This window comes from Phallusia mammillata, chromosome 5 (genome assembly GCF_965637545.1).
Source record: "Phallusia mammillata chromosome 5, kaPhaMamm4.hap1.1, whole genome shotgun sequence".
NCBI lineage: Eukaryota > Metazoa > Chordata > Ascidiacea > Phlebobranchia > Ascidiidae > Phallusia > Phallusia mammillata.
The window spans coordinates 1,136,949-1,157,669 of NC_137256.1; the positions used below are offsets into that span (position 1 = coordinate 1,136,949).

Here is a 20,721-nt window from a genome sequence, read left to right on the forward strand (position 1 = left end):
CAAAAACCATTGTAAAACTCTTCAATTGTGTTTTAAAACTAAACAACACCCCAGGAGTTGTACAAAATCGAGCAATAGCTGCGTTTCTTCCTACTGTCTGAACATAACAATTAATGGATGACTGTTGCATTTAGTATTTTGAATACTAGTGTTGCACCCAGTAATTAAATTATTTGTCACATGAGAATGGAAACTTTGGTTTTGTAAACTTATATTAAACTTTTTTACTTTCTACTCAAATTTGTCTGTGTTTTTACAAATTGTCTTAAAAATTTATGTTATTTTTCTGCAGGTGATAAGTAAGTTTAGGTATAAGTGTGGAAAATTTGATATTTGCCGTTTTAATGACTCTGTTTAATCTTGTGTGCAAATTGCACCTTGATTTGGATTTCTGTTTGGACTAAAATGACTGTGATGGGGTAAGTAAACATTTAACCTTTACTTCTATTCCATGAATTTAATTAGATAGTGTGTTTGTGCTGAAACTGTTCATAGAGTTATGTCTTCAGTGAGCTATAATAACAAACACTACAATGCAGATATCTTAAATGATAAACTTTATTATTCCCAGTAAATAAATTTTGGGAATCATTCCCATTTCTTTTGTATATAGTTATATATACCACAAGTTTAAAAAGATTTATTTTTAGGAAATATATTTGTCTTACATTAAATACAAAAGCTCATCAATTTTAACGTGGAAATAATTGTTTCCAAACCAAGTACAAAATTTTGCCAAATTTTAATTTAAACAAGTTTTTGTTATAGGACGGATTGGGTTGAAATAGTTGAACCCCGTACAAGGGAGCGAATGTACGCTAATCTCATCACTGGAGAATGTGTTTGGGAACCACCCAATGACGTCTCCTACAAACAATCGTCCGATGAACAATGGTAAAGAAACATTTTGTTGTTTACCAAAAAATCTGCGATAAATCCTGTTGTTAAGGGGGCAAATAGGTTATGAGATTTACACAGCAAAAAGGAAGCACATTTTATTCTTAAACATTGCCAGATGCTATTCAACCTACAGAAATAAACTTATACATACAAACAGTTTTGATTTACCATCTATACCAAATGCTGTAAATATTGAGTGTTTCCCATTTGTTTGGTTACAGAGTTATATAGGTCACACCAAAACATGATAACATTGTAATACCCTGTACTGCCATGCTAAAATTGTGTGACTTCCTTGTGTAGTTTGATTTTAGCAAGCTTTATCTATTTATTGTACTGTTACAAATAGAATGATGTAGCATGTGGTCCATAATATATCCCTCCCACTGAAATCCTAACACACATATGCACATGTTGTACGTTCCAAGTTTATTTTAAACGTCCTGGAAGTTGTAATAGTGTCTGAACTACTGAAGTAATTTCCTGTTGTGTGTAGCCACTACACCCAATATATTTTGTGTTATATGGTCATTACTTATAAACATGTCATATCCTTCTTAATATAAACATTTTTTTGATTAATTATTGGGTTTTCGGCCTGTGTCAACCCCAGTTAGTCATCCATGGTGTAACATAAACAATTTGGCCATTGTTTCAAAAACGCTTTATGCTTTTTTGTTGGTTTTCATTGTTTTTATTCGATGAAGCTTTTGTAACAAACTGAGTTTTAAAGTATGCAGATGAATAATTTCACAAATGTTGGCTATTTGAGTTTAAAGCAAGTTACATTCAGTGTTTTGCTTTCAATTTTAATTCTCTTAGCTTTGATAGGAAAATAAAAAGTCCTTATTTGCAAAACTGCCTGTGATGTAGAATAAAATGTATTTGTGTTTTTATCTATGCTACCCTTCAAGTCCATGTCTTGTGGTCCTAATTGTAGTTTATCTAAACACAAAAGTATTTCTTTAGGTGGGAATTATTTGACCAGAAGACATCTCGCTTTTACTACTACAACGCAGGGACACAACGAACAGTTTGGCATCGGCCCAAAGGAGCAGATATAGTTCCTCTGTCAAAACTGCAGAAACTGAAACAAGAAACTGACGGAAATAATGACGGAGTGAAACCAAAACCAAGACACAGGTAATAACTTGTGTCTAATAATGAAAATGTAACTGTAAAAGTCAGAAACATTATACACAGATCTGTTCATAAGTTTAATGAGGAAAATAATGCATTTGTCAAAATGTTTGAACAATAACGCATGTCGCCTTTCTGTCTATTTGGGCCGTTATTTCCCTCATTAAGCTATAATCTGATTACATAAACTCAAAATGTGCATCTGTTTATTTTGCGGTGTTTGTACAATTTTTTCCCACCGTTGAAAACACAACAGCCATTTCCTTATTCACGAAACTGATGTGTAAGATAGAGTGTAACATAAACCTGACTTCCTACATCTGAATCACTGTTGTATCTAATCACGTATTTCCAAAACACAGACATTTCCTCTGCTCATGTAAGTCAGCTCCACAACTGCTGACCTGGATGTATCTGAAGTCAGGACAGAACAGTCACATAAGTTATCATGAAGTTTAAGTAGTCAATATCTATCTATCTAGCTTGAAAGAATATTTATTGTGTTGAAAGTTCTATGAAGCTTAGGTTATGTGTATTTATGTCAAAGTCAAAATCAGCAATAGTATTGCATAAATTAGCAATAGAATTAATAAAGGTACACAATCTTTGTTTGAGAATCATGAAGATTAGTTAATATTTCCTAATTCTGTGAAAATTGGAATATGTGTATTTATGTTTCAGACAAAGTTTCAAACAGCATTAGTATTTGTTTGTTATGAATTAGCCATGCAGTAATAAAAACAATAAAATAGAAATTTTGTACACAATTTTTCTAATATTTCAGAAAATTATATTGGTTTCATTGTCTTATTACATGTATGTAATTGTTTTTGAGGAGAACATTAGTCATGGTATTGTTTCCCACAGATGTAACTCTATTTATAGCATTACTATTAAGAAGTTGACATTAGTCACAGTAATACTGCCAGGTGTAAACTTTAAGCTACATGAGTTGTGTGGTTTTATCAGAATATTAAATCAATTATCACTGAAGTCAAGAGACTTGCTTGAACAGGTAACAATATTTCTTGAGCAAAAATATGATGCTTTATCATTTTACAAGGAAAGTTTAGAAATGCGAAGACTCAATTTGCATAGAAATGACCTTTTTTATTACTGAAGGTGTTTGAAAGTTATTCTTCACAAATAAGTTGTTTACATGCAAAAAGTATTTTTATAAATTAGATATTAGCCATATGGATGGCTGTGTTATAAAAAAATCCAATAAACTATATGCGTGTCGGGGTGTAAAAAGTACAAATTTGACTTGTATTCAATTATCTATTCAGCAAAGCTTTGTATTTAGTTGCTTGTTTGTTATGTAAAACTGTGTTAAAAATTATACTTTTTTCTTGTTGTTTATGTGACTAAAATGGGATTTAAAAAAAATTAATTCATTCACTTGTTTTCAATTTACTTATTGTTCAACAGACGTGCGATGGGTTCACGAACGAACAGTGGCCAACTCGCTGGAAGGTTAGTTTATTTGTTTGTTTGTAGCAACGATAAAAATAACAAAAGAATAAAAATACCTGAAGTAAGCCACATAATCTAATCAATACCATGAATTGTGGTTTAAAATTTAACAATATCTTCGCTATTGGTTAGAAATGCCAAATTAGTACATCAATATCTCGGGTATGTTTGCTGACATATGGCCTAAATCCCAGTGTGTTTGTGGAATGTGAGTGTGTTTGGACGGATGATGTAAATTGTTAACAAACACTTACACCTATCTTAAACATTGGTTATTGCCGGCATCAAAGTATTGGTTTCCTTGTAAACATATGATTTCCATGTTGACGCCACTGTATTACTACTGTAAATATGATCGCTATTTTTACCATTCAGAGTTGTTTCATTAAATTTTTTGTCATGTATTTTTTTTTATAAACAAAATTTTTATTGATGAGCGTAAAACATAAAAAGTTGACGTAAATATGCTGATGTCACTATATTATCAAGTTTTTAAAGTCTCTGTAAAAATTTAAAATCCCAAGTCATAAATTGTAGGTTTTTCCTTAGTGACAAAATAAGTTTTGTTAACGAGGTGTCAAACTTTTGGTTGCAAGAAAAAATTGTTTTATTCACAGACGAGATTCGACTGGTAGTAGTGGCAGCGACACAAACATGACACCAACTCAACGAGCACAAGAATACAAGAAACGTCATCGAACTTCCGCAGGAAAAACACGAAAGTCAACTGACTCACAGGTCACCGTTAAACTTTTTTGAAGCAAATAAGTTGTTACTATTGGCGATCCCCCACTACGAAGCTGACATGTGCAGCATACGAGGCAGGCAACGGTGCTTGAGATTCAACTTTCGGCGGATTTCTCCACTGAGCCTGTGTAGCTCAGTTGGTAGAGCGCGAGTCCCGGAAAAGCTGCTGCCATGGGTTTGAATCCCAACGCAGGCCAGATTTTTCTAGCCTGAACCTTGCTTTCTGGTGATAAATGCTTGGTGACCGGCTGATTCGGTATTACGCCTTTAATAGGCCTGGCGTAGTATGATTTGTTTCTATTGGTTTATTATTGTAAACCTCTACATGAAATAGATTAATATTAAACTGTTTGACTTTTTGTTTTATTTGAGTGATTGTTTTTACTCAAAAATGTTTGCAACTTTAGGTTTTTTGTTTCTTTGACTACTTTTCTCTAAATTATTATTGTTTTCGCTTTTCAAAGTTAAAGAATATGTGATGGAAATAAGTGTAATGTGATAACAGACCACAAGAATCAGCCTCTGTAACAGGGTGGTGACCGACGGAACTGTCTACACTTATCAAATATTTAAATAAGACTGAAACTGATGATGCCCAAATAGGCGAAATTAATATTTCTGTTTTTCAAAATAAAACATTACACTGACGCTGATCGTCTGCTGCTCTTTTTGAGTATATTTTGTATATGTGATAGAAATAAAGCAGAAAACTTTTTCAGTAAATTTATTTGCATTGTTTTAATAAACAATATCAAATTATGTTTTTCCAACAGATTGCTGAACAAGGCACCAGTTTCTCATGCTCAAATCCGAGTTATGAGAACGTAACGTTAGGAGGGTTCGCACCAGCGCCCACTAGCGACAAGGAGAACAACCTTGAGAACCACTGGAACGCGTCTGACGGGCAGGGATCGCTTGATTCCACCGAAATTCGACCGAAACAGATCAAATTATCAGTGGACCAACACAATGCCACGATGCCTGACTTGCATTCCGAAGGTGAACTCGTCGGGAACGGGGGTTACTCGAGGACAAAATCGTATGAGGGAATGCCCGATGTATGTCCTCCGGTGAAGAGAAAGGACCGAGAGGAGAAGAGGCAGAGCGCCGCAAGTGGTGGTGGTGACCGGAACTCAGGTGCGCTCTCCAAGAGTCAGAGTTTTCCTCAGCACAGCGCTCCTCCTAAGAAAGGTAAGATTCGTTTCATTTCACTTTTCAAGCTAGCGTTTACATACATAAGCTATTGCTGTCAGGCATAATACCAAGTTTATAGAGCTCTTCTGGCAATTGTGTTTTTATTCCGACGTTTCGACAGGTCGCCTTCATCAGGGTAAATAACACCGATAAACAAAGGAAAAGTAGCTCCATAAAGATGTTACGTTTTCATGTTCATGATTCTTTTTGCCATTAATCTTTGAACCAGGTCTTTAGGATTGTTCTGAGTTTATTAAATAACACCTGACAATGTTGTTTGTAGATTTCCGCCGTTCAAAGCGTGCTTCGGAAAAAGTCAACATGGAATCGTTCGCTAAAAACATGAATGTTCACACGAAGGGTCTTCTGCGCAAGAAAGTTACAATCCACACTATGTTGTCGTGGACCAGAGAGCCAATACGAAAACCGATGATCATGACAAAATGTAAACAGGTTAGTCAACAATCTACCTGCCTGGCCGAGTAGTTAATTACTTCATACTTGGTATTTTTGAGGGCTGGAAACGTAGTGTTTGAAGTGATTGACATTTTTGACACGGATGACGTGTTGTTGATCTAAGTTGTCTGATTGCTTGTTTTCCGTCCTGGTCTTGCGTGGAAAGACTCCTGTCGTGGGTTCGAACCTCACCGCAGGCTATATTTTTCTAGCCTGCGCCTTGCTATACTGGAATGCTTGGTGACCGACTGATTCGGTATAGCACCTTCAATGGGCTTGGCGTACTGTGATTGTCTTGCGTTGATGCATTTTGCTGATTTGATTTGTAGAAATAGTGCAGGAATGCGATTTTGATAGCAGTAAACCTCGGTTAATCCGGACCCGTTTAGCGAAGATCCGGATTAACCGATGTTGATTAGTCCAAGCCTTACCACATTACAAATCATTTGTACCTCAAGTTTGTCAAAATTAGGCGAAGATGCTGATTAGCCGGGGTTTACTGTATTAGTATTTTAAACAAATACGATTTTTTACTGTTGCACTTTTTAAACTTCGGAAGGATGTAGCAGTTTCCCCATATCACAAGTGATTCACAACCACTCACGATAAAAAAAATTAAAATAAATATATCACTCCTACTTGCACAAAATTAAACCGACAAGCATATGATCCATTGCTTAGAGAAGATGCGAAAACGCTCGAATAGAAATACTAAAAAATCAGCAACCTTGCGTCATCTAGTGGACACTGATTTTTATGTAAAAAAGGTTTTGCCAAATTTGGGCATAACTTTATGAAACATTTGCAATTCTTAACAAAACCTTTTTCGCCAAATTTATTAAAACTTTTCTCAACCTTCCTTTTAATATTTGTTTGCAGACGAAGAAAGATGCTTGTGAGACTTTCAAGTTGATCCAGGCTTACATGGGAGACCGGAAAGTGAAGAAAATTGAAACTGTAGCACTCGATATCGTCACCAAGGGATGGCAGAACGCCGGTAGGTGGCGTGCGTGTGCAACTTGTTTCAAACCCCCCAAACTGTTGTGTCGTTTACAGCTTTGCACTTTTTAAAAGCTGACTAAAATCCATGCATGATTATGCAAAAAAAACTAGTAAATATAAATTTGAGATAGCGTTTCTGCACTGGGTTCAACAACAACAATTGTTAAAACTCTTTCTTTGAAATGTATTTGCTACAGACAAACTCTTGGGCAGTTTTTTTCAATCTAGCTACTTTTTAAGTTGGTGGTTACATAGCAAAATATGTGAAGAAATACAGCACAGTACATTTGACATTGAAAACAACTTACGACCTTGAACTCCCGTAACGCCCTGTAAACCAATTTTTGTCCTTGTCGCGTCACATTATTTGACCTTTACACATTTTTCTCAAGGTCTTCGTGATGAGATTTACATCCAACTTTGTCGGCAAACTACTGGCAACCAACGTTCAGAATCGCTTGAAAGGGGATTGGAATTGTTGGCGATGTGTTTGGCTTTCTTCCCTCCCTCTAATAAGTTCCACAGTTACTTGGAAGGGTACATTTACACACATCTTGATCTGCCTGATGAAGGAGGTGAGTTGGTTGGTTTTAATTTGTGTTTGTAGTTACAGTAGTGGCCTGTTTGCGTAAGGTATGTGTTGTGCTGCAACCGAAGAGAACCTATGTTTAAATCTCTTTAACGACTAATTGCAAGTGATGTAATTGCAGTAATGGTTTAGTAGTGGCTTGTTTTGTGTGGAAAACTGAAATTAGGCACGCTGTCCAAAAAGTAACGTTTAGATAACGTTGTCGCATTGAAAAGCTTTTCTGACTACGAAATGTAGCATTTTGCAAATCGTGTTGGTCGCAATGAACAATATCCCACAAATGAAGAAATAGCAAGAGAGTGTGCGTTACAAGCTGTCCAAAAATTGTATTGCCATATATTTGTTGCATGTAAAAAGTCGCTTATCTGTGCATTAATTATCTTCAATATTTGTTTCTTTATCGATTCCACTTTTATATTCCAGGCGTCCAGATTTCCTTGTATGCGAATGTTTGTCTCAAGCGACTCAACAAAATCATTCAAACGGGAGCAAAACGGGTAAGTGCAATCCGCATAACTTGCATGTAAACCTAAAAAATACCTCTAATGTAAATAATAAACGTATAAATAAGAGATTATTCTGTCACACTATTTCGTTTGTAACGTCACAAAGAGTATGTTGTGCAAACCGAGCAGCGTAATGACCGATAACATTATAAATTGAAACCTTTTAAAATTGTAATTGGGATAAAACAGAAATATTTCAAGCGTAAAAAAGGTTGCGGCCAAAACGTCATTTTCGGCCGAAATATTCTGGCGGACCTAAACTTCGGTTTATCACAAATTTGTAACATCACGTGATTGGTTTCCAGGGCAACAAGAAGCCGACCGCGGACGAGGTCGCCCAATCACAGCGCTCCATTTTCAACCCTTCCATGTTCGGAAATACTTTGCAGGAAATTCTTGAACTTCAGAGTGAAAGGTTGGTATAACAACATCCGCCAGTGGGCGTTAGAGCTATATGATTTTTTTGCATCGCGACATCTAATGTTGTACAAACTTCACAAATGCCGTTGCATGCAATTTTTGATTTCCCAGTCAACTAAAGTTCTGTTTCATTAAAGAGTTCATAATTATAACCGCTTAAACGTAAAATCCCAATTTACGACACATTATTTAAATTACTAATTTTTCCTGTGTTTTGTAACGCTATATCTGTTCATGAGTTTAACAGGAAAATAACGCCCAAAATATACGTTTTTTCTGTGTTATTCCCAAATTATAATATTTTTAAATTTCCTTTTTTTGTTGATTGTTGATTTTCTTCGCAAACCAACTGATGAATTTTTTTCCACCCAGACATCCAGAGCGACGACTTCCATGGATTCTGACGAGTTTGTCCGACGAAGTTTTGCGACTTGAAGGAAATAAAACTGAGGGAATATTTAGGTAATGACGCAAAAAATTTCTGCTTTAAAAATTAGAAATCTAGCCCGATGTTTATCAATAAACTTTTCAATAGGCAACAAAACTATAGTTGAAACTTTAACACATAAATCTTTTTGCGAAGTAGATTTAACCAAACTGAAGATGTCACTTTTATATATTGCATGTAAATTCATAGACTGATTCTGTTACTTGAAGAACATTTTTCCATTCTCAGACATTTACTTGATAGTTTGCCACTAAAATTATTTGATTAGAAATAAATCACTACATTTATAATAGAACTTAAAGTAAGATATCCTTGTCATTTTGATGCAATAACTGTCCAAGAAAAATGTTTAATGACCCTTTTCGTGCCACAAGTAAAAAATGGATTGGTTTTGGTTTGCGGTGGGATTCGAACCCACGACGTTATGTAAACTTTTCGTGTTAATTCTCAGAGTTCCAGGCGACATCGACGAGGTCAACATCCTCAAAGCGAAGATCGACCGGTGGGAAATCCCCAACAACCTGCACGATCCCCACGTACCAGGTATGACGTCATGTTCGGATTATTTCGTACGTCACGTGACCAACTTCGGATTCCGAATTCGCAAATACGGAAAAAATGGTTTCCGAGTTCAAATATGCCTTTAAAAGTGCGCCTGAAAAGAAACCTTTGTTGTTTACAAAGTATAGACAAATTGGTAATGATTGATTACACAAATTAAATACAAGAACGTGTGCCTGAGTGGTTAGCGCATCCGCATTGTGATCACAAGGTCATGGGTTCTAATCCCATCTCGGTCGCTTGTGTTTCCTGAGCAAGAAACTTGAGCGGCATTGCGACAACCCAGTAGTTTCCGATGGGTTAAAGTAAATTAAAGTCACCAGTTGCCCAAGTCGAAAAAATAAAATGGGCAACTTGACGGCGGACTCATTGTGGGCATAACGCATTCAGACGTTGCCCGCCCACCGATGATAAAAATGAAACGAACTAACAGCAAGTCTGTTCAAAATCAATATCGTGCATTGCACTACGCGCATTCAGTGTTATCAACTCTGATGAAGGCGACCTGCATAGGACGTCGAAACGTTGGAGCAAAAATACAATTGCCAGAAGAGCTCTATAAACTTGATATTATGCCTGGCAGCAATAGCTTATATATGTTCAAAACCCATGTTATATATGACCCTATGTTTTTTTCAGGCTCCCTGTTAAAGTTGTGGTATCGTGAATTAGAAGAACCTCTTATCCCTGCAGCTTGGTATGAGCAGTGCGTCGCAAACTTTAACAATCCAGATGCCGCGATTTCTGTGGTGAATCAGCTTCCTGAACTGAACCGACTCTGTCTCTCCTATCTCATCAAGTTCCTTCAGGTAAGATCGAAATATTTCGGATTTCCGAACATTTCCGAAAGATTGCGTAACGATTTCGGATTTCCGAACATTTCCGAAACCGTTATATTTCAAACAAACAACTGTTGTGTAATAAAAAGATAGTAAATATTGATAAAAAATAGCAAACACCGCTCTTTGACCAAGTTACTATTTTTGGAGTCTCGCAATAATGCGTTTTATTTCCTAAAATTTATTGAGCACCATGAGCCAGATTTAGAAGCGCCGCCCTATAAACACGTGACTGTTTGATTGACAGGTGTTCGCCCGCGAGGAGAATGCCCGAATCACGAAGATGGACGCGAGCAACCTTGCGATGGTGATGGCGCCGAATTGCCTCCGGTGTGAGTCGGATGACCCCAGGGTAATCTTCGAGAACACGCGAAAGGAAATGTCATTTATACGAACTCTAGTGTTAAACTACGACACCTCGTTCCTCGACGGTGTGTTATAATGACGTCATCGTCACCATGGACACGGCGTCGTGTTGAGCCATGACTGTGACCTCACTTGTGAAGCATAGTGACGTCACACTGGGTTATTCTGTCGCGATTTTTCCGAATATTACTGAAGTTTTTATTAAGCGCCCACTGTTTTGTAATCCTGCTTCCAAACGCGCTTTCAGTATGACGTCATAACGCAGCTTTGTTGTCGTTCGATGACGTCACAAAGCAATGAGTTCGACGCAATGTTTGGAAACCACCGAAAGTGCAACTTTGTACAGCGCTCGTTGTTTTTCTTTGGGGGATTCCCCATTTGTTGTGTTACTTTCCACTGCGCATGCGCAAACAAGGTGTCGCTTACGTCATCACTGACGTCACCAGCTTGCGTCATCCAGCATTCCCAGTGGATATTTGGAGGATGTCTCGCATATATATTACATATGAGGTTGAATTCATTCTTGTGTTCCTTGCAATCATCAGCAAACTTTGCTCGTTTTACATTCGACCCCTTCTTTACTGCTTCGCTCCCCAAAAATCACCTGCTTTTGTTGTTTTAGCGCCGCGACGTATGTAGCGCCCTCGCGTGGTGACAGCGACACCCAGCGGATGGTTCACTGTGTTTTTGTTTCGCGACTAAAAGTTATTCAGAGATTGAATCATTTTGCTTTCGACGATTAAACAAGTTGTCGCAAATCTTACTCTGGTGGGATTCGAACCCACGAACTAAAGCTTTCAAGAAGGTGCATTATCAACTATAAAGCGAGAAAAGTGTGGTTTTGAGACAAAAGATGAACATGAAGTAGATGCCGAGTCATTATAACTTGGCAAATCACAGTCAAGTTATACATAATGTAGTAACAAATCGTATACATAATATTTAAAGCAGTGGTTCTCGTCAGCGAAATTTTAAACACAGGAAACAAGCCTTATCGTTCCGGTTGGTTGCACGAAGCTCGTTGGAAACCCGCTTTAAAACGAAAATAACCGGTTACGTATCATTATTGGAATGCGACTATTGTAGCACATGTGTGGGTGTGTAGGTGACACGACAGATCGCTTTTGTTTCGTCACAACAAACAATTGTAACTTGATACTTGAAGTAATTATAATTCAGAAAACCTGAGTTGCGACACACACGAGGCCTGCTGGAAAAACTTCGGGCTTTCCCGAGGCGTGAACGCTTTGCAGGCGTTTGTACACGGGGTGCAGACACCAGAAGTTCCACAGGTAGCATACTAGCTTGCTCACTGCAGAACTGTACTAGACTGCAAAATGTGAATGGGTGTTGAGAACGTATAATTTGCTTGGGTAGGAGAGGTCTTCTCTACTTGGGCATTAGTAAACCTCGGTCACTAAAACGCAATTTGTGTCAAGTTAAATACACAATGCAATAATACATATTTTAGGCGACAGGCTTTTATTTTAAATAAAACGCAATTGGTGAAGTAAAGAAAGTCAAAAAGTCAAACAAATTTAGGGTTTAAGTAAGAAACAAAGAGGAAAAATAAATGTAGGGTTTAAGTGAATGTGTGTGGATAGCGCTATAGCTAGTAAGAAAAGTAAATGCAACATAGGCTACCTACTTCGCTTTGTAATAGAAAGAAACATTGGCGGATTATAAGATAGACAATTTTCAACTCAGGTCTTTTCAAAGAAGTCTAAACAAACGTAGGTTAGGCTTTGGGTGGAAAACGTCAAAGATGTTTGTTTTGTGGTGAAACGTTTAACAAATAAGCTTGGTCAAAATGTATTGGATGTCGTTATTTCTAAATTGATTCAAAATGTCGCGACAAAATAATCAAGTGACGAGTCCAAGAACAAGAGGTGAGTTTTTTTGCAGAAATTTTAAAACGTTTTACTTATTTCGTAAATTTTAGGTCCTCTCCTCCGACATAATAGCGAGCAAATTCTACGAACTTCACAACTACGAACACATCAAGGTAGGATTGTTAACTGTTATTGTTTCAAATAATTTAAAACATGTTGTTAATACAGAAACTAATTAGATCTTGACTTAAGAAAAAAAAATTTGCAAAATTTGTATTTTTAAAGCCTTGCAGCAAACTTAGAACTGATTGCCATGAGACAAATACAGTAGTGGGATTCAGCCGGTTCGCACCGGTTCTATAGAACCGTCTCATGAAATTTTATGAGATCAGCGAACCGGTTAGCATTACTGGTTACTGTCAATGGACTTTTTGTAACAGAACCGGCTGAAAAATATGACTTTTGTGATAGAACCGGCTGACAAAAAATTTAAATCCCACCACTGGACCAATACATGTAACGGGATTTTTCATGAAGTCAGAAATATTTGGTTTGAAGACCCAGTGTTTGCAAATTTAACAACCTGATATTTTGAGCTGACTTGAAATTTATTTTTTAGAAATCCCAGTTCCCCGCAGTCAGCGTCTTCATTCCATTTCAGCTTTTGACGATTCTACTTCAATATCTTTGCCAAGCAGTGCAGGTGAATGTTACAGAAGTAATCAAAATTTTGCTGTTGCATTATTGCTTGATCACAATAACATAACGTAACATTGAAGGTAAATTGGAACGCTATATACGGATCTGTTCATAAGTTTAATAAGGGAAATAACGGCCCGGATAGACATGCTTTGTTGGTTAAACGTTTATGCAAATGCTAATGCCATCATCAGTAATGCCGCTAACAAAGCATGGTCGCTTTTTAAGTCTGTTTGGGCCGTTATTTTCCACAAGTTAAATTTATAACATTAAGGGTGACATTGTATTTGTTTTATTTCCAGACGCCGAACATGAACCAGTGTTTCCGTTTTCACCCCCAATCAGTGGTGAGTTAGCAAAATGCAGCACGCTGTTAACAAAACTTATGTTGCGAAGGCAAAAACACCATTTAACTTTCAACTCAATATTTGGACATCTGGAGCATGCTTGAGCGCTTTGTTTCTTTTATTTATTGTCCTGGTCTCAATCGGAAAATCTACCTACACCAATCCTATCGCTTTTTGGAAATAAATTATTCAGCTCTTTGTGCCACTTATCGAAAATTAGCTAAATGTGCATGCGGGTCTACCGTGAGGGGTGTTAGTAGCTCTATCGCTTAAATCACTTCCATCGGCAAATGAGCTAATAGAAACTTCAGACCATATGACAACAATTACAAACCAACAGAAGACTTTCTGCCTCTGCGCCAAAGTTTGAAAACCCCGTTCAATATATCAGAGAGCTGAAATGTTTTTTATTTCAAGGCTAATCTGTATTTTGTTGCAAGGTCGAGGAGTAAATTGTGAGAACGTGGCATCCATACATGCTGGTGACGTCGTCAACAATCATTACTACCAACAACAAGCTGACGGTAAGTTTCTATTAATAACTGCGTTTGCACAAAAATTGTAAAACACACGATTTAAACGCTAAACCAGCAATGCCAGTGTTTATACACAGGTTACGTCTTCTACGCACCTTTTTATCATTCCTTTATGCGACTCAAGTGGATATAAACAGGTGTAACTGATGTGGCCTTCAAATCACTGATGAAGGCATGAGCATTTGCCGAAACGTTTGAACAATGAAGCATGTCGATTTTACGTTTATTTGAGCCGTTATTTTCACCATTAAACGTCTTCATAAATCTGCAACTTATTCTGCGATTGAGATCCTTTAAAGTGACATTAATTTAATATTTTATACATAGCTTGAAAGCAAAACTGATTTCTTTTGAAAATTAGTATTTTTTCAACAGAAGAATTGTCTCGCAGCAATTTCCACGTTTAAGCCGGTTCCCAAACCAACTATGTATTCACCTTGGGCATAAATTCATGCAAAATTAGTTTCGTGTATGTAGCAAAATTTCAATTGTAGCAAAATTTCTAAAATAACTTCGCCATAGTGAACTGTTCGAAGTTCGTTTGGGGACTAGCTTAGTTCAAACGCGTGAAAAGAACAAATGTTTTTGGTATTATTCCGTGTTGCAATGGCCTTGAATTAAAACGTTTGTTTCAAATATGACTTTCATATTTGTCAAAGTTTCGCCACGACATGGAAATGTTTTTCTTTCAGACCAACACCTGTCCTATCTTCATCACAGCGCAGGTACGTTATACTGCTCATTGTGACCGAACAAAGAAAGTGTGTTGTTACGTATCGCTTACTTCACAAACCTATATCCGCTATTGTCATAAAATTGTACGTGATCGAGTAAAACACGTTTTCTTCAATTACAAAAACACGAAAAGACATAAAGTTTTCATAATTAATAATTTTAAACAAAGGTTCCCTAAAAGAAGGTATGTATTTTAGCTTCAGTGGTGCAACTTGAATTACTTTCAATTATTACCCCTGGAAGGTTTTTCGAACCAGCAAAATTCCCCTTTTTGTCCCCAGGCGCTTCATCCCACTCCATGGAAAATAACTCGAGCGTGCAGCGCGATCCAGCGGTCAGAAAGTTCCGTTCTGGTGCCATGACCCTTGCCCAGGAGGCGTGTGGTGAATGTCAGGCCCCAATCGGACTCGATTCGCCCTTGGACAAGGTCAAACTGGAACTGACGAGCGAGCAAGACCGAATCTCATCCAACGACACCACATTCGGCCGCCAGAGGCGCTCTAACTTCCAGATGGCGATTGCTCCGCGTGGAAACGTCACAATTGAGGAAATATTCACATTGTCACAGAACAATGCGCGCAAGGAGGCGGAAAGCAGCACTATGACGCCACAATCGAGATCCAAGTACATAATGGAGCATGGCAACCGCGTCTTGGTTACGGGACAAGCAGGAATCGGAAAGAGCACCCTCTCTCGGAAGTTTGTTCAGATGATTTTAGGTAGAGCTACTAACACAGTAACTCACAGCACACACGGTTTGCTGAATACCGATAGAGGGCGCAGCTATAAAAAACTAGTAAAATTGGGGTAGGGTTAGGGGCTAAATTTAACATAAACATCTAGGTTATTAGGTTGATTTATTATTATTATGATGAAACCCCAGACGAACCCTAATAGCCCTAACCGTCAGCATTTATACACAAACTGCATTTGAGTGCGCCACCTACCGGAATTTATGATTTTTAGACCAAGAAATCCTGCCCGACACAAAGATCGTATGCTACATCTACATCCGGGACATCGATTGTAACGAGGAGTTGACTCTGGTCGAGTTTCTGCTCAAATACGGAGTTTCCGACGGCGAAGAGTTTTCGGATGAGGAGAAGGAATTTATCCTCCACGAGATCAAGAAAAACCCAAATATTGTTTTGGTTTTCGATGGTCTGGATGAAGCCAACTCGGAAGATATTGCAATCAGTCCTGTGCCTAAGGTCGGAATGAAGGACAAAGTTAAGGTGAGAACATGGATAGTTTCGTTATGAAATCAATAAAAAAAGTTGTAAAAATATCGTTTATTTAGACTTAAATTCGGAACGGTTCATAATGCATTTCCAACATGTTTATTGCGTAGGAAACTGTACAAGTATTTTAAAAACAACAATTATTCCAATAAATCAGTAGGGTTGCGGTACAGACTGCGTTGCCTGTACATGTAAACACCTACGATAGTAGCAAAAAAATAACAACAAATTTAAATAAAACCTCGACTTTTTTATCGATTTAAACATTTTTTTTCGGTTTGAAACCATAGTTTTCAAATTGTTTCTTAACTGTGAACAGTTGCACCTCACGTAGTGAATCTTTTCTTAATAATGAAATCTCCTTTCAAGTAAAGCAACTGTGACGATTCAGGGTCATTAAAATCAGATCAAGAAAATTCAGCGTAAAAAACCACTAAATCTGTCGCTGTGTTGTATTTGTTTTCACTCAGTTGCGCCTCATTCACTTTACAGCACAATGTTCTTTTCATTCAGGTCAGCGTCCTCCTCCGTTCCATTTTGAGCGGTAAACTTCTCGCTGAAGCGAAAGTGCTGGTCACGTGCCGTCCACGTCAGGCGTTTGACCTTTCACCTGATTACCGACCGGGCGCAGTCATCCGTATCCTCGGATTAGACGCATCATCACAAAAGCAGCTCGGTCAGCAAATCTGCGGGAACGACTGTGGAAGAGTTTATGGGATTCTGCATGAAGATCCGGATCTCGAAACAGCCTGTTACGTCCCCGTCTTTTGCATCATCCTCTACGCGGTCCTCCTGAGAAATCCGCGGCGCACTGAATCGGGGAATCCCTCTCTCAACACCATCACAAGAGTCATGATTTTTCTGCTCAACATCTACCTGAGGTATGTGTTTGAATGTCGGTGATCAGGTTCATTATGTTTTTAGCATCCGTCGTTGGTTCGAATCCCAACCCAGCTAGGCTGTCTGGACCATTACTCCTGCTAAAATTAACTGATACAATAAAGTAAATCATACTTCTTTGCCTCTTGCTGATAAATGTTTTGATCTACCTGAGGTTCGTGTTGAAAATGTCAGTGATGAAGTGAATTATTGCATTAATGCTTTACAAAGATTTTCCAGCAAAGTTGGCGTTGTCGGCCTGGCATTCTAGTTCCGGTTCAACGCATTTTATTCGGGCCTGGCTTCACATGAGCCCGAATTTTGTAGCACGTTAGGAAATCATTCTATTTTTGATCTTTACCAAATAAACAGCGAACGCTCGCCTTAGGTGTATTTTCTTAAAAGCAACGATTTCGGCGGGTTCACAAAATGAAAAAATTACAACAATATGCGACAACGAAATAAGCGATATTATACAAAATACAAGCATAAAAAAATACAAATCTAATGTATTTTCACAAAGTTTTGGCTTCGGGTCAGGTTTCGTGCTTGTTATTTCAGGCCATCTTACAATTTTGCCCGAAATATCTTTTCTTAACAAATAATCGTCTATTCCCAGATCGGCCCACATGCGTCACATCGACGTTCGCGAACTAACGAAGATCGCTTGTTTGGCGCGGAACATGTTCGCCAACAAGAAGGGAGTTTTCAAGCAGTACGACATCCAGTCAGTCGGACTCACACAGAAGGGATACCAGGCTTTCATGGTCACATACCTGGATCGGAACACCAAGTTAAAGTTGAGGATTTTCGAAGGAGAACACAATTGTTCATTCTCTCATATGATCTGGCAAGAATTCTTCACAGCTCTTGACCTCATGTTCTTTGCCTCGAAGTAAGAGGCTTTCTTGTTTGATTGATGTCAAACTTGTGTGATTGCTAATGCCAAGTTTAATGAAATAATTAGTTCCTTAGACAAGTACTTAAAAGTAGCTTGGTCAAAAACCAGGTGCGATAGACCTTGTAGATATAGCGAAAATAAAGAGCGAATATGCAGTTTGCAGCTATGATGATCACAACAGCGATTGTTGAAACTTTCTACAATAGAATGTTTTACAACGACAATTGCACGACCAGTTGGAGATAAAAGTCAAGGAAATATTATAAATATTAATTTTGTTCATTATTAATTTTTCTTTTTGCAGAGATAATCCATCTATTTTGAAAAAATCTATAGCTCAAGTTGTTTTGCGCTTAAGTCCCATTTCTAAAGACTGCTTTGAGCCTAAACATTCCAATAACTTTTTTCAAGTTTAAGTCTAAACCAAAATAATTTTGTATTTACCAGTGATGAATTTGACCACTACGAGCGCCACCTAATGGACGATCCCCGATGGGAGGTTGTGGCCAAGTTCATGTACGGACTCACCAACGTCAACAACATGAATGACTTCAAGCAAAACTTTACAGCCTTCCAGAAGTTTGAGGTGAGACGGAAAATTTAAATGTTAAAATAAAATAAAAACAATTCTGTGTGCCATACCAATCCCTTAAGCACAAATTATAACTTAGTGATTGTTTAGCTTTCGATCACTTGTAGGCTATATTCTTTGGTCAGAAAGTTTTTATTTAACTCGTTTAAAAGATACAACAAATTTTGTGACTGTTTTATGATTGGTGTCGAACTGACGACCATTCAGGTTTAATTGTCTGTACTTGAATCATCCTTTTAATTAGTTACTAACGTTTCCAAACTACAATAAACCTCGGCTAATCCGGACCCGTTGGACCAAAAATTGTCCAAATGAGGCGAATATTCAGATTAACTGAATCCGGTTAAACCGAGATTTACTGTATAAAGAAAAAGGTCCAGCCTCCAAGTTGTAAACGTTGTCACTCGGTGTCACAGCCGATAACGTCGTTTCTTTCCGCAGACGAACTGGGACAAACGCCGGGGCATCCTAAAAACCTCAACGGAGGTTCGGTTCCAGCAGGGCCCGCTGGACAGCTACATCACTCTCCAGCTCTTCAACCAGGTTCGGGAGGCCGACGACAGCTCCTTTACACTTCGCGTCGCTAAACGGGGGCTTCCACAGACCCTGAAGCTTGACTCTGTAGACGGAAATCCTCTGACTGTGTTCAGCAGCGACGTGAGGAGTTTGATGAGATTGCTGCAGACCGCTGCCGAGTATTTGGAAGAAAACTCGGTGAAGGAAATCGATATGGAACAGGTCATGTTCAGCGGGGACAGCTTCGTGAGGTTCGCCAACGGGATTTCAATCATAAGGAAAAAGGTTCGCAAACTTTGCCGTGGTTTAAAAGTATTTTACTAAAGTCTTATCTAGGTTGGATTGAGTTGAGTTTATTTTTTTCAATTGCGCTAAAATATTCACCAAACCGGAATAGTTCCTTTAGGACGTTGAAAAGCGCGATAAAGTTGAGGGCACAATCGGTGGATAGATGGTAAATGCACTGAAACTACACCGTTAATTACTACATGCGTTATGTCTCATATTTGAAGGGTGAGGTTGGCGCATTAAAGCATCAAGACTGGAAAAATCTTACTTTATGGTGCTCTTAACTGCTAAAAAAACGTCACAAATTCGGTTTTGAAAAGTTTGAGTCGTGCCACGTTTTCTTGATGCCCTAAACAAGTGCTTAATCCAGTCTTGTTGAAAGTTAGACCAAAGAACTCTTTGGTTAGACACAGCAACTGCAACAAAAAACGGACCTACCATCTTTATTTTCACACAGATTCAGGGCATCCGACTGGTTGAGTGTTGGTTGGGCTGCGCGGGAACTTCTTCTCTCACCAAACTCCTCCCAAAGTTTGAACGAATTCACCTCGCTTACTGCGATATTTCGAACGAACAGATCAACGCCTTATATGGACATTACTGTAGCATGCCCTCACCAGTAAGTCTCGTCAATTTGTGGTGAAAATTCCAACTTAAGCGGGTTCCAAGTAAGCTTTGTGCAGTCAACTGTAACTTTTTTGCGTGTTTTTTTGGCAAAGTGGTGCAATTCTTGTTAAAAAACGTTAGGGCAGTGGTTGGATTTGGCCGTTTCGCACCGGTTCTATATGTTAGAACCGTCTTACGAAATTTTATGAGATCAGCAAATCGGTTAGCATTACTGGTTACTGTCAATAGACTTTTTGTAACAGAACCGGCTGAAAAATACGACTTTTGTGATAGAACTGGCTGAAAAAAAATTCAATCCCACCACTAGTTAGGGGCCAACAAAATTAGACAACACAAACATAAATACGGATAAAAACGATTTTGTCCAAACCTTTAATTCATAAAACAACTAAAATCTACCACAAAATCAAAACTCTCTTTTTTTCTGATAGAGACCAGAGGTGTGGGTGTTCGGACGTGACGGAGTGGCACGTGACTTTGGCTTTGAGTTGAAACAGAAAAAGTCACAATTTGACCCAGAAACCGAAGATACTTTCGCAAAATCAAAATCTCGATAAAAGTTTTTTTGCACAAGCTTAAAGCTGGACTGTGGTTTTTGGTGTTTATTGTGTCGGCATTTGCACGTATCGTGTGTTTTTATTTTTATTTTAGCTGAATATGTTTGAATTGTCAATAAAATTGACTTTTATCCTGATTTTCTGTTGATGTATGAAATTGCGTTTGTTTTTCTTTACGGTAAATACAAGACATCAAGCCATAGAAGATATATATTTTAAAAATAGGAATTAATTTATTATTTTGTTTGAATCGTTGTGAAAGCATGTTACGGTTTCGGATTGTTCAATTTTTAACTTTTAACAGACGCGGCTTAAAAACTTTTCGAC

The 20,721-nt window shown here is 37.9% G+C and overlaps 2 protein-coding genes across 4 annotated transcripts; both read left to right on the forward strand.

The window, feature by feature from the left end:
• Positions 1-273: 273 nt before the first annotated feature.
• LOC145230598 (rho GTPase-activating protein 39-like) lies at positions 274-11,365 on the forward strand. Its single transcript, XM_080096064.1, has 15 exons — positions 274-419; positions 769-894; positions 1,870-2,043; positions 3,472-3,516; positions 4,134-4,254; positions 5,037-5,454; positions 5,741-5,910; positions 6,793-6,910; positions 7,308-7,490; positions 7,928-8,001; positions 8,316-8,425; positions 8,803-8,892; positions 9,330-9,421; positions 10,079-10,248; positions 10,526-11,365. The coding sequence occupies exons 1-15, from the start codon at positions 406-408 to the stop codon at positions 10,718-10,720; spliced, it is 2,100 nt and encodes a 699-aa protein (XP_079952190.1). The 5' UTR covers positions 274-405; the 3' UTR covers positions 10,721-11,365.
• Positions 11,366-11,436: 71 nt separating this feature from the next.
• On the forward strand, positions 11,437-20,531 carry LOC145230597 (NACHT, LRR and PYD domains-containing protein 2-like). Of its 3 annotated transcripts, none has more exons than XM_080096060.1 (14): positions 11,437-12,533; positions 12,587-12,649; positions 13,096-13,194; positions 13,478-13,522; positions 13,963-14,046; positions 14,751-14,783; positions 15,075-15,512; positions 15,760-16,028; positions 16,548-16,915; positions 17,533-17,808; positions 18,262-18,400; positions 18,848-19,207; positions 19,668-19,829; positions 20,269-20,531. In XM_080096060.1, the coding sequence occupies exons 1-14, from the start codon at positions 12,491-12,493 to the stop codon at positions 20,392-20,394; spliced, it is 2,505 nt and encodes an 834-aa protein (XP_079952186.1). In that variant the 5' UTR covers positions 11,437-12,490; the 3' UTR covers positions 20,395-20,531. The 3 variants fall into 3 exon arrangements, with proteins under 3 accessions (XP_079952186.1, XP_079952189.1, XP_079952188.1); XM_080096063.1 differs by having other exon boundaries at positions 13,096-13,179; XM_080096062.1 differs by having other exon boundaries at positions 13,105-13,194.
• Positions 20,532-20,721: the final 190 nt, after the last annotated feature.

Excerpts from the sequence above, each read along its gene's own strand:
- LOC145230598 (XM_080096064.1), top strand. Across the intron at positions 8,002-8,315 it reads TTCAAACGGGAGCAAAACGG|GGCAACAAGAAGCCGACCGC; the intron begins GTAAGTGCAATC and ends ATTGGTTTCCAG. Across the intron at positions 8,426-8,802 it reads CTTGAACTTCAGAGTGAAAG|ACATCCAGAGCGACGACTTC; the intron begins GTTGGTATAACA and ends TTTTCCACCCAG.
- LOC145230597 (XM_080096060.1), top strand. The coding sequence starts at position 12,491 with ATGTCGCGACAAAATAATCAAGTGACGAGTCCAAGAACAAGAG. Across the intron at positions 16,916-17,532 it reads CTGCTCAACATCTACCTGAG|ATCGGCCCACATGCGTCACA; the intron begins GTATGTGTTTGA and ends GTCTATTCCCAG. Across the intron at positions 17,809-18,261 it reads CTCATGTTCTTTGCCTCGAA|TGATGAATTTGACCACTACG; the intron begins GTAAGAGGCTTT and ends TGTATTTACCAG.